Here is a 21,318-nt window from a genome sequence, read left to right on the forward strand (position 1 = left end):
GGGTAAAATCAGTGTACAGTGTAGAAAGTGATTAAACCCGTTGCCTTAAAGTCAAGAAGTTGACTTAAAAAAATAGTGAGTAAAGCTGTTGTAACTTAGAACTGTTCAGTAGATTTAACATACATTTTTAGAAATGATGCATATTCACATAATTTTTTTTAAGGCAACAGGCAAACAAGCACAAAACCGTCTTGTTTTTAGAAATAATCAACTCAAAATTAAGTGTTTTTAAGTAAAACAAGCAGAATAATCTGTAAAATGAGATGAGCGAAATTATCTTGTCAACATAAAAAACACGATTATTTTTCTTCCATTTTTTTTCCAGATTATTTTGCTTGTTTTAAGGAAAAAACTCACTTTAATTTCGACATTATTTCTTAAACTAGACAGTATTTTGTACTAGTCTAGAAAATTCTTCTTGATTTCTGAATTTTTAGATATTTAGACTAGAAACGAGACCAACTTAAAGTAAGAAAATTTGTCTTTTTTGTTTCTAAATGAAATAAGTAACACAACTCAACAAACACACACACTTTTCCTACGTTTGATTTCGATGTTTATTTGGTTTATTATTTGATACACGTCAAGACTGCTGATCAATGCCGGAATCCTGAATTGAACACAATATAGCAAATAAAACTCTAAACATTTGCTGTATGAGCTGAGGGTGAGGGAGGGTGATTGTGTACATGTCAATCAGGGTGTAGCTGAATGGCTCCGTTCCAGAACCTAGTGAGCTAGCTATATAGGCAGCATTTTAGGGCATCAGGTGTGCTCCCGATGCTAAACTGGCAGGAAGATTTCCACTTACTGCATTTGAACATAGCAGGATTTAAAAGTGGCAGCATTGCAAATAAGAAGGCAATTCCTGAGGGGGGAAAACCCATCGAAGATGTTTGACAAAACAAGGGGAAATCCAGAATAGAAAATAAAACTTAAATAGCTCAAAGGGGTAGTTCACACTAAATAAACTCTGTGTTCTTGTACTCATCTTGTTCCAAACATGCTTGAGTTTCTATTTCTGCTAAACACAATGTGCTGAACATTGCTGGAGGGAAAGTCATTGACTTCCATAGTATTTCTTTTGTGTGAATGTCAATGGCACCCAAACATTCTTCTGAATATCTTATTTTGTGCTCATAAATTGTGACAACCACCTGAGTCTTTGTAAATGACGAGGGGAATTGGCATTTTTGAGTGAACTGTCCCTTTAACAACGTTAACACCACACTATTTTCGTGAACTCGTGAATTGTAGAGCACTTAAAATCCGACACTTATTCTGAAGTTGTGTTTGTGTAGCACTAGCAGGCAGCTTGCTAGGTTTTGGAATAGAGCCTGTGAATCCAATTGAAACTGGCCATTGATGTTCTCCTGCTTTGATTCTTGCTGGGTTCACACCAGACGCAAAGCCCAATCTCATGATGTTTTAAGCAATGTCAGAAAAGTTGCTAACTCTTGGGATTTCATCTGGCTTGTATGATTTTAAAAGGGAGGTGTGCCCCCAAACCTCACTCCTAAATCTACCTCTCATTGTGGGATGAGCAGATCTTACTAAAATGTATGAACTAAACCGTACAAGTTAAGCCGTGGTTGAACATGGCAGACCTTAAGCACACATTGTGCACGTCTCTGCATTTGAAAGTTCCGTTTTGGTAAACTCCGACCTGCGATTTCACATCTCGTGATTGTGTGAGGCCAATAGAAGATCTGAACGTGCATAAATGTAAAATATGGAGCAATGGTTTGCTTTAACCGGGTCGCATCTTGTTTAATCCACTGCTTTTTGCAGCACGGCTTTTGCACGCTCAAACTTAAATGTGACCGCGGCTTTAATATGAACTATAGCTACCAAATCAGAACGAATTGCAATCAGATTGCCTTGCACCACTCGCAGATTGTTTTCCCCTTCATCAATTTTAAATCCTGCAAGACGAGTATTCTGCAAAATTAGTGCAGCATGTCAATACTTCGCTCTGTATTTGTGCTTATATTGACTTTGTGTTTCTAATGTATGTAAATATAGACAATGGTAGAAATTAAGCCGCAGTCACACTGCACATTTCACTCCACCGACTTGCATTAATATGCATGCGAATGCAGCAAACGGAGACTCATGTCGGACACGCATGTTTCTGCATTAGAAATTTTAATTTGGTGAACTCTGACCTGCGATTTCACATCATGCGATTTTTGTGAAGCCAATTGTAGATCAAATTGTGACCCCTATTTTGCATAATTTAAATAACGTAGCAATCGTTTGCTTTATCAGTATCGCATCTTTTTGTTTATCCTGCCCCTATTTGAATGGCGTCTGATAGAACTTTGCAGGCTTTAATGTGAATTAGCCACTACATTAAAAAGTTCCAATTCCGTAAGGTCGTCACTTGCTCTGGTTTACTCACAGGATGTTTTTTTTACCTCCACCAATTTTTTGGTTTAATTTGTAAGTTTAAGTATTTAAAATCCTGCAAATTTCAGCATCGATTGTGTCACACATTAATAATTTTGTGTTTATATTGACTTTGTGTTTCTAATGAGAAACCTCTGTGAGATTGCATTGCGTCACTTGCTCTAGTTTACTCATGGAATGTTTTTTCCTCCACCAATTTTTTGGGTTGGACAGCCTGATCTCACGAGAAAACGTAAGTATTTTACGTTTTGGCAGTTTAGTGGCTAATACGTACGAATTCGTACGAGTTCAGTCGTAAGAAAATGTACGATTTTAAAAAGGAGGCGTGGCACCTAACCCCACCCCTAAACCCAACCGTCATTGGGGGATACGCAAATCGTACTAAAATGTACGAATTAGATTGTACGAATTTGTACGAATTAGCCACTAAATGAAAAAGTTACGAATTGCCGTGAGATTGTGTTGGGTTGGATTATTTATATTAAAACACTTTGCCTCAATCACATCTAATGCGCAGGTTTAAAAATGTAATCCTGCACTACAAGTATTCTGCATTTGTGTTTATGTTGACTGTGTTTCTAATGTATGTAAATACTGTCAATCGTACAAATTAAGCCGCAGTCACACTGCATTTTTCACCCCATTGAGTTCCATTAATATGCGTGCAAATGCGGCAGACTGGACACGGAAACTCATGCAGAAAGTTGTACATGTCGCTGCATTTGAAATTCTAATTTGGGGAACTCTGACCTGTAATTTCACGTCACATGATTGTGCAAGGCTAATAGAAGATCTAAATGTGACCCCTATTTTGCATAAATTTAAAATATGGAGCAATCGTTTGCTTTGTCGGTGTCGCATTATCAAGTTTCATCTCGCCATTTTTGCATACTCAAACCCTATTGCGACCGAGACTTTAATATAAATTAGCCACTACAAGTTCCATATCGCCGTGAGATTGTCACTTGCTCTGGTTTACTCACAGGATGTTTTTTTTTCCCTCCACCAATTATTTTTGGTGGATTTTTAATATTTAAACATTTGGAATTTGCCTCAATCACATCTAATGTGCAGAATTGTAATCCTGCACGACACGTATTCTGCATCTGTGCTTCTAATGTATGTAAATTGACTATTGTACATATTAAGCCGCGGTTACACTGCACTTCTCCCCATTGAGTTCCAATAATATGCACGCGAATGCGGCAGACATTAAAACGGTTTCAAAATTACATTTTGGATGTAATTTACAAGCACAAATACTTAATTTCACGTTCAGTGTGAACCCAGCATTAATAAATCAAAATATCATTTTGCATGAGCCAGGGAGATGTTTACAATCCCAAGTTTTCAGACAGTAAAGGTCCAAGAGGTCAACATCAGCACCTAACAGTTGAAGTCAGCATTATTCACCCTCCTCGGTATTTTAATCCTCTGTAAGGATGTTGAACAGATTCAGGAGTTGTTCAAAGTGTTTCCTCTAATATTTGTTCTTCTGGAGAAAGTCTTGTTTTATTTCGGCTAGAATAAAAGCAGTTCTTAATTTTTGTAAAGCCATTTTAAGGTCAATATTATTCGCCCCCTTTAGTAATATTAGTGTTGGATTGAAACCACTGTTACACAATGGCTTGCCTAATTACCCTAATTTTACCCTAATTACCCTAGTTAAGCCTTTAAATGTCACTTTAAGCTGAATACGAGTATCTAGTTATTAGAAATGAGTTATTAAACTATCATGTTTACAAATCTGTTGAACAGAAATTGAGGGGGAAATATATACAGGAGGGGGAATAACTCAGACTTCAGCTGTAGGTAATCTGGAAAGTAAAGCAGGATTGCACTGAGCTCAGGTGGATCGATCACCGTGCTTCTTTCTGCTGGTTTTCTCGATCATGGTCTCCACCACCGTAGTGGTCTCTTCATAGCCTTTGACTTTCTTATCAGGCGAGAGCTTCTCCACCGACTCCACCACCTCCACCTTCTCATAGCTCATTGAATCGGGCGGGATGGAGCTGTAAGATGGCATGGGCGGAGGTTCACTGGGATCCTTATTTCCTCCACGATGGGGTGAAGGTTGCCTAGGAGGAGCCGGAGCCGGTTCTGGTTCCTTCCCCTTTGGATGAGGCTCTCCTTTTTTAGATTTACCTCCATCGTCATCTTTTCCAGGATCTGAAGGTGGTGCTGGAGGTCCCGGTTGGGGGCTAGGTTTGGGTGTGCCTCTCCTGTACGAATCGTAAGGCATCATGTCATCCCTAATAGTCACGAATACATGACTAGCGGAAGGGGTGGTGGAGACAAAGCATGGGTCGAGATAGCTGGAGTCTCCGGTCACCAGCACGTATCGTCCCTTGGTGAAGAAGTCGGCGATGGGTTCTGGCCTCCTGACGCGGCGCATGCGGTCCCGGATGATGTTGCAGAGCGTGTCGAAGGCTTTGCTGATCTGCGCTCCGTCCGGGACGTCCTGACGCTCCTGTTTTGGCGCCTCCTGCTGCTGATCCTCCATTGTCAGCCCTTTCTCCTCCTCTTCCAGCTCTTCTGCTGGTTTCTCCTCCAGCCCGCCGCTCGCTCCTCGAGATGTGATCTCTTTCTTTTTAAGCACCTTCTTAGCAAAGTACTTCTGACGGGGCTTCACGTTGGTGATGTCCTGAATGACTTGGGTGATATCTGGAAAAGCAAATAACAGATTTTAATGTTATGGATGGCCACTCGAGAGTCTGTAAGCTGTTGTTAAATGTTCATTTTGGAGTGAACTATCCCTTTAACAGGGCCCGTGTGGGATCCTGCATCTGCTTTGGGACAGACAGAGTGGGCTTGATTGACAGCTGAGTGGGTGTAAATATTCGCAGCTGCTGCCTGCTGATTGGCTGGCTGCTTTGTCAATCACAGTGATGCGGCGATGTTTATATAACGCACAGCCCCGCCCCCGGATTCTCACCTTTTCCCGTCCGTGTCATGCTCAGACTATGGGTGTATTTATAACCGCTGGTCAGCAGAGTAATGGGTGTCTCGATTATTGCTGAATTCAGTCTGTGATGGAGAGAGGAAGAGAGGGTGTTAAGCAAGCCTTTTATTAAAGAAGTACTAAAAGACAAAGCTTTAAAACATTGATGATTAAATGTATATATTTTAAATGAGCTGTAAAGAAGAAATCATCCAGATGCAAGAATTAAACTGGGCTTATAAATCCTGGGGTTATTGAGGAATAAAAATACAGCAATGCTGCCACTGTGTGGAGACTCGCCTGCCATTACCCAGATTAAATGTACTTTTTTTTTTTTATATTTAGCTTTAATATTATTATCAATTATATAATTTGAATATATATAATAAACATATAATTAAAATAATTAATAGATTATTCATTATAAAAGTAATTGAATATTAAATACTGTTTGTAAATAATGTTTGGGTGAACTATTCCTTTAATTATGATTAAATAATGTGACATCATAAATTCAAAACATACAAAAAAAAGATGGTCCCACTTTTAATTAAGTGGCCTTAATATGTACTTAAACTGAAATTAATATTTCATTACAATGTACTTATTGTGGGAATACATGTTTACCTAGTACTTATCTTTGATTAAATACCTCTATGTAATTACATCTGTTATTACTTTCTGTAATTACATTAATTATTACACTGTTGACCATCCCTTACACCTTAACTCACGCTTAAGCCTACCCATACCACCAAACCTATCCCTAGCCATAACATATCCCAACTCAAAAGCACCAGAGGTGTCCTGCAATACATTATGAATGCAGAAAATAACATTTTGTTAAATACATAGTACTTAAGGACGCCAAATATAAAGTTTGACCAAAAAAGATTGTGCAACTGTAGTGGATTGAGGGTTTAATTTCATCTTTTAAATTTACATTTTATAAACATTTATGTTAATTATTTTGATATATTAAAGTAAATGAGAATGAGCATTATTTCCATGACAAATAGACGGAAATCTAATAATTTATTTCAATAGTTTTAGCTAACAACAACCCTACTATATATATATATATATATATATATATATATATATATATATATATATATATATATATATATATATATATATATATATATATATATATATATATATACACACACACACTGTCAAAAGTTTGCAGTTTTTTCCCCCAGTTTTTTTATATAAAATTATTCTGTTCATTAAGGCAACATTTATTAAATGTAAAAAAAATCATAAATTGTTAAATATTCATTAAAATTTTACATAACTGCTTTCTTATTATATGTAGTTTCAAATGAAATTATTACTTCAGTCGTTACTGCTTTTATTACTATTACATTATTATTATTATTATTATTATTGTTATTATTATTATTATTATTAATATTATTATTATTATTATTATTATTATTATAGAATCACCACACCAGATCAATTATTATAGTAGTTGGGTTTCTATAGCAACTGTAGAATAACCGCAATGGATCATTTACTATGGTAGTCGTGCTTCCATAGCAACTGTAGAATCACCACCACAAATTAATGACTAAAGTGGTTGTTGTATTAATCTAAACTTTTTAAAATGAAATTGCACGTGTAGAGGATGATTAGTGTGTGATTTTGGTCCGCTCTGACCTGTTGTCCTCGTTCTCGATGATCCTCTTGTATCTGTCCAGCTCATTCTCCAGAGAGCTCTGGTAAACGGCCAGCTGACGGCACTTATTGGTGTATTTCTCCAGCGATTTCTCTGCCTCTTCAGTCTCCTTCCTCAGGGTCTCGATCTGCTCGTTGTAAAGCTGGATCTCATCGTCGTAGCTCTCCTGTGTGGTCTTGATGGTCTGTTCCAGTGTAGAAGTCTAGAAACACACACACAGACAGTGGTATTCTGTATTCTCCATGCTGCTTTCATGAACTAAGAATACTACAGTACATGTTCAGCCACTTCTCAGACATATCCCTAATATTGCACTTACTGTAGGTATACTTGACTGATGGAAGGTGAAATGATTAGTATTCTGTATTCTCTGCTAGCTTTTACTTAAACTTAGCAATTTTAAACTTTGCACTTAAATATACATGGCTTCTAGTTGAAGTCAAAATTAGTATTGTGTATTCTCTATGCTACTTTTTTAAACTTAAGAATAATAAGGTATATGGTTAGTTATATGTGCTTTAGGTACTTCTCAATGTATTTAATACTGGACTTTAGTATACTTGCAGTTGAATGCAGAATTGTTAGTAATCTGTATTCTCTTCTACAGTTTAAAAAAGACAGAAGTATATTAGTTTACTTTTTAAGCATTTCTCTGAAATGTACTTTAGATACTCCTCAGAAATATGCGTAATATTGCATTTACGTAGACTTGACTTAGAGTTAAAGGCAAAATGATTTGCCCTCCTGTGGATTTCTGAACTCTTATTTAAATAATTGCTGTTTAACAGAGCAAGGGCATTTCTCACAGTATTAAATTTTTCTTCTAGAGATTTAGGCTGGAAGCAGTTTTTAAAATACTGTAAACAATGTTTAGGGTCAACGTTTTAAGGATAGTTCAGCCAATAATGACATTGCTGTCATTATTTACTCCCCTTCTACTTGTTTTAAATCAGATAAAGTTTTTATTTCTTCTACTGAACACAAAAAGACAGACTGAACAATGTTGGAAACCATGGACGCCTATAGTATTTGCTTATTCTACCATGGAAGTCAAAAATTTCCAACATTCTGCAAAATATCTCTTTTTTTGTGTGAGTTTAACAGAAACTGGAGGGTGCAGTTTAAAAAAGCAGCAAAAAAAAAAAAAAAAAATATATATATATATATATAGAGAGAGAGAGAGAGAGAGAGAGAGAGAGAATTATTTTTTTTTTTTTAAGTTTGTGTAGACTGTAGTTTACCTCGGTCTGCAGCCGGTGTTTCTGCGTCTGCAGCTGGCAGATGGCGCTCTTGTACTCCTCCAGCTGACTCCTGAGGGCCGGGACCCTCCGCTGCGCGATCAGACGCTCCTGATCCTAGAACAGTAGAGCACAGTCGTCAGCATAATGCAAACAATGCTTTAATTGCCTTTATTGTCTTGTTTCTTGTCCAAATATCCAGAATTTTCAAGACAAGCAACAATATATGGTGTTGTTTTCAGAAATAATGAGTCAAAATAAAGTGAGTTTTTCCTTAAAACAAGCAAAACAATCTGACAATGGGGTAAGTAAATTCCTTATATTTCAAAGCTAACACTATTATTTTGATCACTTTATTGGCAGATTATTTAGCTTGTTTTAAGGAAAAACTCACTTCACTTGTACTAAATTTTTCTGAAAACACTATTTTGTGCTTGTCTAGAAAATGCTTCTTGATTTAAGAGGTTTTAGATATTTGGACTAGAAACAAGACAAAAACTCCAAGTTAGAAAAGCCTTAATGTTTTGGACGGTGTTTTTTTTTTGCTGTGGTTTCTAACTCAGAGCCAGACAGAATCTGTGGTCACTTTTGGCTATTTCTGCACAAAATCTTCTAAAATCTGTGGATTAATGTGGAATATTCTTTTGAGAGTACAGTAACTAAAAACTTAAAACATTAAGCAACGTTTTTAAAAGTTTTTATCTTTTGTTTAAAGTTTACAGTACAAATCCAGTTAGATCAACATGTCTGGTAAGCAAAGTCAATCTCTTATTCACTAACCGGCCACTTTATTAGGTACACCTGTCCAACTGCTCATTAACACAAGTTTATAATCAGCCAATCACATGTCAGCAGCTCACTGCATTTAGGCATGTAGACATGGTCAAGAGGATCTGCTGCAGTTTGAACTTTGAACGTGGCATGGTTGTTGCTGCCAGACGGACTTCTCTGAGTATTTCAGAAACTGCTGATCTGATTTTCACGCACAATCATCTCTAGGGTTTACAGAGAATGCTCCGACAAAGAGGAAATATCCAGTGAGCGGCAGTTCTGTGGGCGCATATGCCTTGTTGATGAAGCCAGAGGAGAATGGCCAGACTGGTTCCAGCTGATAGAAAAGCAACAGTTACTCAAATATTCAAAACATTCAGATGCTCGGCTCACAATTTGGCCTCAACATCATGAAAGCATGGATCATCCTGCCTTGTATCAGCGGTTCAGGCTGGTGGTGGTGGTGTAATGGTGTGGGGAAGATTTTCTTTGGGTCCATTAGTACCAATTGAGCATCAACGCCACAGCCTACCTGAGTATTGCTGCTGACCATGTCCATCCCTTTATGAGCACAGTGTCTCCATCTTCTGATAGCTACTTCCAGCAGGATAACGCAGCATGTCATAAAGCTCAATCATCTCAGACTGGTTTCTTGAACATGACGATGAGTTCACTGTACTCAAATGGCCTCCACAGTCACCAGAGCTCAATCCAATAGAGCAGCTTTGGGATGTGGTGGAACGGGAGATTGGCATCATGGATGTGCAGCCGACAAATCTGCAGCAACTATGTGATGCTATCATGACAATATGGAGCAAAATCTCTGAGGAATATTTCCAGTGCCTTGTTGAATCTACGCCATGAAGCATTAAGGCAAATCTAAAGGCAAAAGGGGTCCAACCTGGTGTGGTGTACCTAATAAAGTGGCCGGTGACTGTGTAATAATTTAGCTTTACAAACTTTATACTGCATATGTTTGTACGTGTGTATGTATCTGTGTTTGTGTGAGTGTGTGTGGGGTGGGTGTGAGCATCAGACGCTGATCACTCTCGGCACATTGAGAGCGCAGTGTTAATTTCAGTGTCAGCACCGCAGCTCAGCTTTTATTACTTCTGACACACAGAGGCAGAAAGAGCACAAGGTGGCACAGACACACACACACACACACACAAACACACACACACACACACACACACACACTCTCTCTCTCACACTCGTTCGTGTGGATGTGAACACACTCACACTCATTCTCTCTCACACGCAAACACACACACACACACACAAACACACTCACACTTGTTTGCATGCACGCACACACACACACGCACACACACTTGTTCGCATACACACACTCTCACTCACACATACACACTCTCTTATACACGGTCACACGTGCTTGCAGACACACACTTGTTCACATGCACACACACACACACACACACACACACACACACACTCTCTCTCTCTCACACTCGTTCGTGTGGATGTGAACACACACACTCACACTCACTCTCTCTCACACGCAAACACACACACACACAAACACACTCACACTTGCTTGCATGCATGCACACACACACACACTTGTTCGCATACACACTCTCACTCACACATACACACTCTCTTATACACGGTCACACGTGCTTGCAGACACACACACACACACACACACTCTCTCTCTCACACTCGTTCGTGTGGATGTGAACACACACACACTCACACTCACTCTCTCTCACACGCAAACACACACACACACAAACACACTCACACTTGCTTGCATGCATGCACAAACACACACACTTGTTCGCATACACACACTCTCACTCACACATACACACTCTCTTATACACGGTCACACGTGCTTGCAGACACACACTTGTTCACATGCACACACACACACACACACACACACACACTCTCTCTCTCACACTCGTTCGTGTGGATGTGAACACACACACTCACACTCACTCTCTCTCACACGCAAACACACACACACACACACAAACACACTCACACTTGCTTGCATGCATGCACACACACACACACACACTTGTTCGCATACACACACTCTCACTCACACATACACACTCTCTTATACACGGTCACACGTGCTTGCAGACACACACTTGTTCATGTACATGCATGCACACACTCACATGCACACACACTCACATGCATGTCTGCACAGACACACATTAACACACCCACACTCTCTCTCACTCACACTCTCAAACACAAACTCACATTCACTTGCTCGCATGCACGCAAGCCCACGCTCACACACACCTCAGGCACGGAGACGCTGGTCATCAGAGGGATGGTCTGGTTGATCTGCTGCAGGATGTTCAGATAGGTCTGTATCTCCGCCAGATTCTGTGGAGGAACAGCAGGAGTCAGTGCTTAGAGAAAGGTCAATCTGATTACATACAGACCTTTAGCGGATCTCAACACTCGCCGCGGTCACGCCACACAGAGCGCCGCACTCTAATAGATCATTATTCACGGGTCAGAGAAGCAGAACGCTACAGTCATCTAGCCAGGCAGATTTACAGAGAGACGGATAGTCTGAAGTACAGTAGCAGAGAGCGTAATGCGATCCTCATCAGTTTGACTTTTCTTTCTCCTTCAGCTTAGTTCCTTATTTAACAAGGGTCGCCACAGCGGAATGAACCGGCAACTTTTCCCGCATATGTTTTACTTAGCGCATACCCTTCCAGCTGCAACCCAGTATTGGGAAACATCCATACACACTCATTCACACACACACCCATACACTACGGCCAGTTTAGTTCATCAACAGCGCATGTGTTTGGACTGTGGGTGAAATCGGAGCACTGGCCAGAATGAAATAGTGTTATTTTAAGTTGACTTGTTGTTGTGTGTGGTTCGTCTTATTTTAACAACAAAAAGTACAATACTATTAATATTAAAATAATATTAATAACAATAATGATGATAATAATAATAATAGTAATATTATTATTAATATATTAATAATAATAATAATAATAATAACAATAATAATTATTATGATTAATCTTATTGTGTTATTATTATTATTATTTTAATATTATTTAAATAACACAAACTACAATAATAATAATAATAATAATAATAATAATAAATGTTGTTGTGATTATTAATTTTATTATTATTATTATTATTATTATTATTATTATTATTATTATTTTTATTATTTACGTTTTTATATTAAGATTATTATTCCTAGTAACTCCTAATAAAAAATATTGTGACCAGAATTATTAAATTTGACAAAGAAACAGCAGATAACATTGAATTAAAGATGAAATTTTAAGTTTTAACCCAAGCCTAATAATAATAATAATAATAATAATAATAATAATAATAATAATAATAATATCATTACTATTATTATTATTATTATTATTATTATTATAACATTATTATAACTTAATTTATTAATATTTTATTATTATTTAAATATCAACAAAACTACAATGAAATAATAATAATAATAATACAAATAATAATGATGATGATGATGATGATGACAATTATAATATTAATTTTAATACTAGCAATAATTATAATTATAAATATAATTACAATATTACTATTATTATTGTTATTAACAATAATAATAATAATAATAATAATAATAATATTAATAATAATAAACAATATTACAGTGTGTAAGGGTAGTCTTGAACACCTTGATTAGTTAGATCAGTTTGATTAGGGTTGGAGTAAAACTGTGCAGAGCTTCAGCCCTCCAGGAATTGAGTTTCAGACCTATGCTGTAAATGGTTTGTGAAAAGTGTGCATTGCACATCAGAATACTTGTGATGAATCAGTGCTATTTTAAATAGACTATTATTATTATTCAGAAGAACTCCGGAGATGAATGAAAAATGCTGTAAAAGTTTAACAGAAAAGGGTCATTTATGATTCACACTGATGCTGTGTAGTGAAGGAATAATGATTGTAATTTCAGTTCAAGTGTTTTCTCTTAAACTGTTTTTAGCAGGCGATTTTCTCTCAGTGTTTTGTCATGCAGAGACGCTTCTGCAGGCAAATGGCAATCTCACTCAAGAGCTTTGCAGATGACACTTGAACAGACAGAAGTGTAAATAGAGGTTGCAGTCGCCTCGTACCTTTTTGTGTCTCTCCTTGGTGGCGTTTACGTCATCTTGCAGAAACTGCAGCTGGATCTGATACTCCAGGTTTCTCAGAAGCACCAAGTCGGCTTCCTGAAGACACAAAAGTAAATGCTTTTTACTTATAAAGACGCTTTTTCAGGGGAAAAGAAAAAGGCAAAAGCAGCTGTGCTGTGAACAATGGTGGCAACAAGTGAGCAAAAGTCTGAGCTTTCTCCTCTCTCAAATTCCACTACACTGTAAAAAAGATATCAGTACATTTTCAGTTTTCCCTATTTTGTGATTAATCTTTTTATTTGTGATCATTTTTCCCCATGTTTTGAGGCATTTTTATACGAATCGTCTTGTTTTAAGAAACAATTAGTCAAAATTAAGTGGGTTTTTCAATTGAAAAAGCAAAATAATTTGCCAATGTGGTAAGTAAAAGCAACTTCAGTTATTTTGCTCACCCCATTGGCAGATTATTTTGCATGTTTTAAAGGTGCTGTGTGTGAATTTCTGACTCTTCTAAAGTATTAAAAATACCCTGATATGTTTGAGATGTTTCAGAAACGTACTCAGTGAACATTCTTGTTTATCTGAAAAATGCCAGTTTAGCCAACTATATTTCAGCACCCCGGGTTGCCTTGGAGAAAAACAGTGTATTTCATTCATTCAGTCTGAAAGGCTCTTAAAGTACGGATCCACAACCAAAATGCGACTTCTGGTGGACAGTAGCAGACTCTGAAATGAGACACAGGGCTCTAATTTAATGATCTAGGTGCAAAGTCTAAAGCGCAGGGCGCAAATGTCGTGTCTGAATGCACTTTTGCTATTTTAAGGATGGATAAATATGCTCTGCACCCTGTGCATGGTCTAACAGGGCTGTGTTGATTCCCTTAATGAGTTCTGGGTGTGTTTTGAGCATAACCTGCATTAAACCAATCAGAGTCTCGTCTCTCATTCCCTTTAGGAGTCAGTTGCGTCGCTTCATGGTGCATTTACTATTTACATGACGACTTTATAAGGGTAAAAGCTGAACACTTCACTAGTGAGAAAACGGTTGAACAGAGCATCTGCAACGCGAGGATAAAGAACGAGCCTCCTCCATTCAGCCTCTTCACTTTACTCCTTCACTTTACTCCTTTACTTTGGTGGAGTGAGGAAACGGTGGAAACTCCCTCCACTGAACACATCCATTAGCCCACAAATTTCATTTCCTTTGTCAAGAGCAAAGATTTGCTTCAAAGCTATTTCTAAATTCAGCTCTAATCTCCAGCAAAGGAATAAATGAACAATAATAATGAAGTGTGCTCAGAAAACTGAGTTATATCCAAACACACGTCCTGTTCTTATGCCCCATATGCTGATGCAGACGTCTCCAAAACCCCACAGCTAGACACATCTACACTTGTGTTTATTAAAGCAGATGTAAATCTGCAGATAATCAATAATACTGCTAATAGTAATCACATTATACAGATGCAGATGGTCATCAGTGAACTGAAGAAGCCCCCCGAGGTGAAGAAGGCATGGAGGCAGTGGCTTACCTGTTACCTGACTAAAGTCTTGTGGCCTGTCCAAGTTTTAGAAACAACAAATAAAACTGGACCTCTAGTTGATGATTTGGTATGAGAAGTGTCTTATATAAAAGTCAAAGGCCTCTAGATGACGCTTATTTAACCGCTTATGATTTACCACAAGACTTTTGTCAGGTTTTTTTTTTTTTTTTAATTTTGCTTGTTTAAAGGGAAAACTTTGACTCATTATTTCTGAAAAAGACACCATTTACCGCTCGTCTAGAAAATGCTTCTTGATTTTTAGATATTTGCATTAAAAAGAAGACCCAAAATCCACGCATGTTTTGCAGCGTTCAGCTTTAAAAGTCAGTTTCTGCATTGATTTTAGTTCTTTTAAAGGCATTCTGACACTCCACATCGAGCCCTACAGCAGTTTCATCCCTGAAAGCATGATCTCCTGTGGAGTTTTGCTCTCTAATCACCTGAGGAATTGCAGGTCAGCGAGCGACAGAGTTTATTTGTACCTTATTGAGCTGTTCCAGGGTCTGCCGCAGCTGCTCCTGATATTCACATTCATTTCTGTATCTGTGGGCAGCAGAGAGGATTGATCACATATGTGGCTTTACTTCATCTCAAGGTTTCTCTGTGCATTGCTGACAGTATTGATCCGTGTTAGGGAGTCTTTTCATCAATAGTTCAGTGAGTTTTGTGTGTCATGAAGCCTGTAAACATTTCACTCTTAACCCTTTATAGTGCACTCACTGAAATACTCATGGGACATTAATGATGAACTACAGTGAGCTGTGTTCTTTATATAATTAATTCATGTTCCTCCTACTAAGACCAAAACATGTTTCTGTGAAGAAGTGTTAACTGAAAACAACCCAACATTTCTTAATCGACACTTAAAAGACTTAATGGTTGGATCTTTTCAGATTTAAACCAATAGTGAGTTATTATAACCCAGCATTTTTCAAAATGTAGCTTAAATTGCACCATTTTTTTTAACTCAGTGGTTCGGTGTTTTCATATTTGCTAGCAGAACTAGCTCTCTGCAACTCTCACATGGTCGCCCACTGAAGCTAAGCAGGGCTGCGCCCGGTCAGTATCTGGATGGGAGACCACATGGGAAAGGTTGGTTGCTGCCAGAAGTGGTGTTAGGGAGGCCAGCAGGGGGCGCTCAATCTGTGGTCTGTGTGGGTCTTAATGCCCCGGTATAGTGATGGGGACTTTATACTGCTCAGTGAGCGCCGTCTTTCGGATGAGATGTTAAACCGAGGTCCTGACTCTCTGTGGTCGTTAAAAATCCCAGGATGTCCTTCGAAAAAGAGTAGGGGTTTCACCCTGGCATTTTGGCCAAATTTGCCCACTGGCCTCCATCCATCATGACCCCCTAACCCTCCCCATATCATAATTGTCTACAGCTCTGGATAACTCAAAATAACATCTGCTAGTCTCTCTCCCATTTTCAAGTCTCGGTAGTTGTCTTGTCAACACAAACACTGTAGTCACCTCAACAGAAACCCTGCCTTTCATTTGATTGGAGATTGAAAAAGGACTCCACTGATGTAACACGCTTTTTCCATTGAGTTGCCTTTTTTTTTAACAGCGAGCGCACAACAGCAAAAATTGAGGAACAGCAGGTGGTTAAACTGTGAGGCACGCAGGGCGCAAAATGCTTGTGGTCGGTTGGTGCGATTGGCCTATAATTACTATGTGTTGTGTTACCATAGCAACTATAGAATAACCACAACAGATCAGTTACTATAGTTGTGTTACCATAGCAACTATAGAATCATCACAATAAATCAATTACTATATTTGTTGTTACCATAGCAACTATGGAATTGTGACAAAATATCAATTACTATATTCATTGTGTTACCATAGCAACTGTAGAATCACCACAACCAATCAATTAATATATTTGTTGTTTTTTTAAACTGTAAATGTACAGCACAAACCGTGCAAAAACGCGAGGTGCAGCAGGCAGTTAAAACGCAAGACACGCAGGTCACATAAGTAGCACGCAAAACGCTCATGACTAAATCATACAAAAAAAATTACCTCTCTACGCAAAAAGTGCGTTCAGTGTGATTGGCCCCTAATTATTATGTGTTGTTACCATAGCAACTATAGAATAACCACAACAGATCAGTTACTATAGTTGTGTTACCATAGCAACTAAAAAATTATCACAACAAATCAACTGTAGAATCATGACAAAAGATCAACTACTATATTTGTTGTTACCATAGCAACTATAGAATCGCCACAACACATCAATTATTATATTTGTTGAGGTACCGTATAGACTCACCAAAACGCATCAAATACTGTATAAAAAATAAAATAATTTATTTTAGGGTGACCATAGCAACTACAGAATCACCACAACAATTCAATCAGGCTGCGTCCGAAATCACCTACTAATCAGTAGGATACTGCATTTGAATTTAAATGTACTACTCGACAGTTAGAAAAGTACGTTCTATAGAGTATGAATGTAAGTTGTATGAACGTACTACATCCAATATTTTGTCATCATTACATAGTCTCCCCGCGTCAGCTGAGTCAGCTTCATTCCCATTAATAATTATCTCGTGGTGCGCTGTCATGGGATAGCGTAGCATCCATCGAATGCACACTTCAGAATCTCACCGAAAGTTGTAGGTCATCCCGGTACATACTGTTTTTTAAATTCTATGAATTCAGACATACTAGCGTACTATATAGTATAGAAGTATGCGATTTCAGACGCAGGCTTACTCAAGTTGTTGAGTTACCATATACAATCACCAATACATATTACTGACTATATAACAGACAAATTACTATATTTTTGTTACCATGGCAGCAATTGAAACACAAAAACAGATCAATTATTGTAGTTGTTGTTACCATAGCAACTATGGAATCAGCATAACAGATCAATTACTATAATTGTTGTTACCATAGCAACTATGGAATCAGCATAACAGATCAATTACTATAGTTGTTGTTACCATAGCAACCATGGAATCACCATAACAGATCAATTACTATAGTTGTTGTTACCATAGCAACCATGGAATCACCATAACATATCAATTACTATAGTTGTTGTTACCATAGCAACTATGGAATCACCATAACAGATCAATTACTGTAGTTGTTGTTACCATAGCAACTATGGAATCGGCATAACAGATCAATTACTATAGTTGTTGTTACCATAGCAACTATGGAATCACCATAACAGATCAATTACTATAGTTGTTGTTACCATAGCAACTATGGAATCACCATAACAGATCAATTACTGTAGTTGTTGTTACCATAGCAACTATGGAATCGGCATAACAGATCAATTACTGTAGTTGTTGTTGTTACCATAGCAACTATGGAATCAGCATAACAGATCAATTACTGTAGTTGTTGTTACCATAGCAACTATGGAATCGGCATAACAGATCAATTACTATAGTTGTTGTTACCATAGCAACTATGGAATCAGCATAAGATCAATTACTATAGTTGTTGTTACCGTTGCAACTATGGAATCACCACAACAGATTAATAATTATATTTGTTGAGTTTGGAATCACCAAAACACATCAATTACCATATAAAAGTTAAATACAATATTTTTTGTTACCATAGCAACTAAAAAATCCCCACAGCAGATGAATTCAACTATATAACATCACTACAGTGTGCTTCCATAACCCCCCTTCCATCGGCTTCATCTCTGACCTGCTGTTGTACTCGTCCAGCATGCGCTCGGCATCTTTCAGCTCTCTCTCCAGCTTGGCCCGGTCCGACAGCAGCTCCCGGATCCTCTGCCTGTTGATGCTGATTTGCTCGCTGAAGGCCTCCTCCAGCCCCGACGCCTCCTCCATGTACTGCAGGGTCTCCAGCTGCTTGCGAAACACGGCATTGCGCTGCTCCAGCACGCGCGCCCGGTTGATGTAGCGCGCGAATCTGCTGTTTAACTCTTGCAAGCTCTCCCAGCCGGGAACCGAGGGCCCTGAAGCCGGAGCTGACTCGCTCTCAGGGCTGCTGGGCTCCTCGTAAACATCGGAGCGCTCGTATTTCTCTTTGCGCACCTCACGGTGGTAGCTGGTCTTGAACATGCCGGCGGTGATGTTTTCCACCAGTGCTTTTAGGCCTCGGCGCCTTTAGTGTGTGAAAACCAGGGTGCTCACCCTCTGCTGTCTCATGCTAGACTAAACTCTGCCCGCGTGGGCCCCGGGGCCAAAAAGCTAAAACTCTTTTCACACAGCGGAGACCCCCGTGTGGATTCTTCCAGTGCACAAGGCCAGCAGAAAAAAACATCGGCATTGTTGAGGGGCTTTGCTGGCTGTTTCAATGGTGTTCTGCTTTTGTTTCCAGATCAGCAGCTTTGTGCACAATGACATGCTTCTACAGGACTCGCTTTGACAATGAAGAAGTGCAGAACCCGCTGTTTCACACTGCATAGAGCAACAACAACAACTTTTAGATTAAAGTCAGACAGATAAGCAGAGGTAGAAAGTTTTCGAAACTACATCATATCATTAATATCATTCAATTGTTTTAAGCTAATTATTTTAATTGTTTTATAAATTATTTTAATGATTATAAGGATTTTTGTAACCATTCAAGACTTTTTCTAATCAAACTTTGATGCATCACTTGCTTTTGTTCATAAATGGAAAGTTTTTACCCATTAAAGTTTATTAAAATATTAATAACAACAGAAAGTGGGGTCACGCTACACAAAAAAAATAAAATTAAATAAAATATATATTATATATATATATATGGGTGCCTCAGTGGCGCAGTAGGTAGTGCTGTCGCCTCACAGCAAGAAGGTTGTTGGTTCGAATGTCGGCTCAGTTTGCGTTTCTGTGTGGAGTTTGCATGTTTGCATCCCTGCGTTCGCGTGGGTTTCCTCTGGGTTCTCCAGTTTCCCCCTACAGTCCAAAGACATGCAGTACAGGTGAATTGGGAAGGCTAAATTGCCTGTAGTGTATGAGTGTGTGTGGATGATTCCCAGAGAGTGGTTGCAGCTGGAAGGGCATCCAGTGCCTAAAAATGTGCTGGATATGTTGGCCGTTCATTCCGCTGTGGCGAACCCGGATTAATAAAGGGACTTAGCTGAAAATGAATGAATATATGTGTACTTTTTTGGTTATGTGCTTGCCATAAAAAAAAAAAAAATATATATATATATATATTTTTTTATGGCAAGCACATAACCAAAAAAGTACACTTACTAAAAAATACAAATGTTTTTTTTTTTTTTTTGTTTTTTTTTTAGATTTGGCCCACTGTACAGTTCACACATGACTGTCTGGCTAGTTTCTGTCCTCTTCCTACGCTAAAAAGGCAATAATGGTCTATTATCACCAATAAAGCCTAGAAAAACAGGCATCAGTATGTTGTAAACCGATACATTCCAATATTCTTTTCCAGTTATCAAATAAATAATTTGTTCCTTAATTATAGTTTTGTACCTATTAAATTGTTTTAAATTCAAAGTTGTAATATATACATCAGTGTAAAAACCGTGACTAGTGGAAAAGCATATTCTGTAATTGTGTACTCAGGTCTCCACATTTGCTATGGCCTCTTTTGGCTTTAACAAACTCATCCCTCAGGATTTTTCAAAAACATTCCTCCTTTCCCACAGCCGTTGCAATTTCTAGCCAAGAATAATTGGTCATCACGTAATTTCTATGATCACGGATCATAAAGATGTAAGTACAGGCGTACCTTCATTCATTCATTCATTCATTCATTCATTTATTTTCTTTTCGGCTTAGCCCCTTTATTAATCTGGGGTCGCCACAGTGGAATGAACCGCCAACTCATCCAGCACATGTTTTACATGCCCTTCCAGCTGCAACCAGGGAAAACAAGCATGCCAGTTTCAGAAAAAAAAAATCATGTGCTCCGCCAACAGAAGTCATGTCGCGCACACCCAAAGCGAACCTCTGCAAACACAACGATGACGTCACATTCGCCGCACACACTCAAGCGAACTAAAGGACACAACGAGTATAAACCAGGCTTAAGGCACTCGGCCTGCAGCCTCGAGCCAATGCACGCCTTCCACCGGTGCAGATATACAGCCACATCACACTGCTACTCATGTGATACTGCTCATACAGTCTGTGGTCTTTCTATCACAGAGATACAACCTCACACCTGCTCATAATTTGTTTTACCTCATGCAAACACCACTAAAATGCATTGATTTAATCATTCATTCATTGTCCTTCGGCTTAATTACTTAGTTTCCACAGCGGAATGAACCGCCAACTGTTCCAGCATGTTTTACACAGCAGATGTCCTTCCAGCTGCAACCCAGTACTGGGAAACTCCCATACACACTCATTTACACACACACTCATACACTACAGCCAATTTAGTTGATCAGTTCCCCTATAGCGCATGTGTTTGGACTGTGGGGGAAAGCGGAGCACCCGGAGGAAACCCACGCCAACACGGGGAGAACTTGCAAACTCCACACAGAAATGCTAACTGACCCAGCTGGGGCTCGAACCAGCGACCTTCTTGCTTTGTGCTTGCGGCTGAGCCAGCATGCAGCTCCGCTTATCCAATACACTTAATTAAATTCCCTCTGTAACTGACGGTCATCCAG

The 21,318-nt window shown here is 38.5% G+C and overlaps 2 protein-coding genes across 2 annotated transcripts in view; one reads left to right on the forward strand and one right to left on the reverse strand.

Moving 5' to 3' along the window:
- nrxn1b (neurexin 1b) overlaps nucleotides 1-21,318 on the forward strand; it is a 799,620-nt gene that overhangs the window by 260,060 nt on the left and 518,242 nt on the right. The window lies entirely within an intron of this gene.
- bfsp1 (beaded filament structural protein 1) lies at nucleotides 542-18,897 on the reverse strand. The gene is made up of 8 exons (XM_683410.10): nucleotides 18,423-18,897; nucleotides 15,212-15,272; nucleotides 13,186-13,281; nucleotides 11,336-11,422; nucleotides 8,282-8,395; nucleotides 7,022-7,242; nucleotides 5,348-5,439; nucleotides 542-5,076 (listed from the first exon to the last, which is right to left on the reverse strand). The coding sequence occupies exons 1-8, from the start codon at nucleotides 18,800-18,802 to the stop codon at nucleotides 4,259-4,261; spliced, it is 1,869 nt and encodes a 622-aa protein (XP_688502.5). The 5' UTR covers nucleotides 18,803-18,897; the 3' UTR covers nucleotides 542-4,258.

Source organism: Danio rerio, chromosome 13, assembly GCF_049306965.1.
Source record: "Danio rerio strain Tuebingen ecotype United States chromosome 13, GRCz12tu, whole genome shotgun sequence".
Taxonomy (NCBI): domain Eukaryota; kingdom Metazoa; phylum Chordata; class Actinopteri; order Cypriniformes; family Danionidae; genus Danio; species Danio rerio.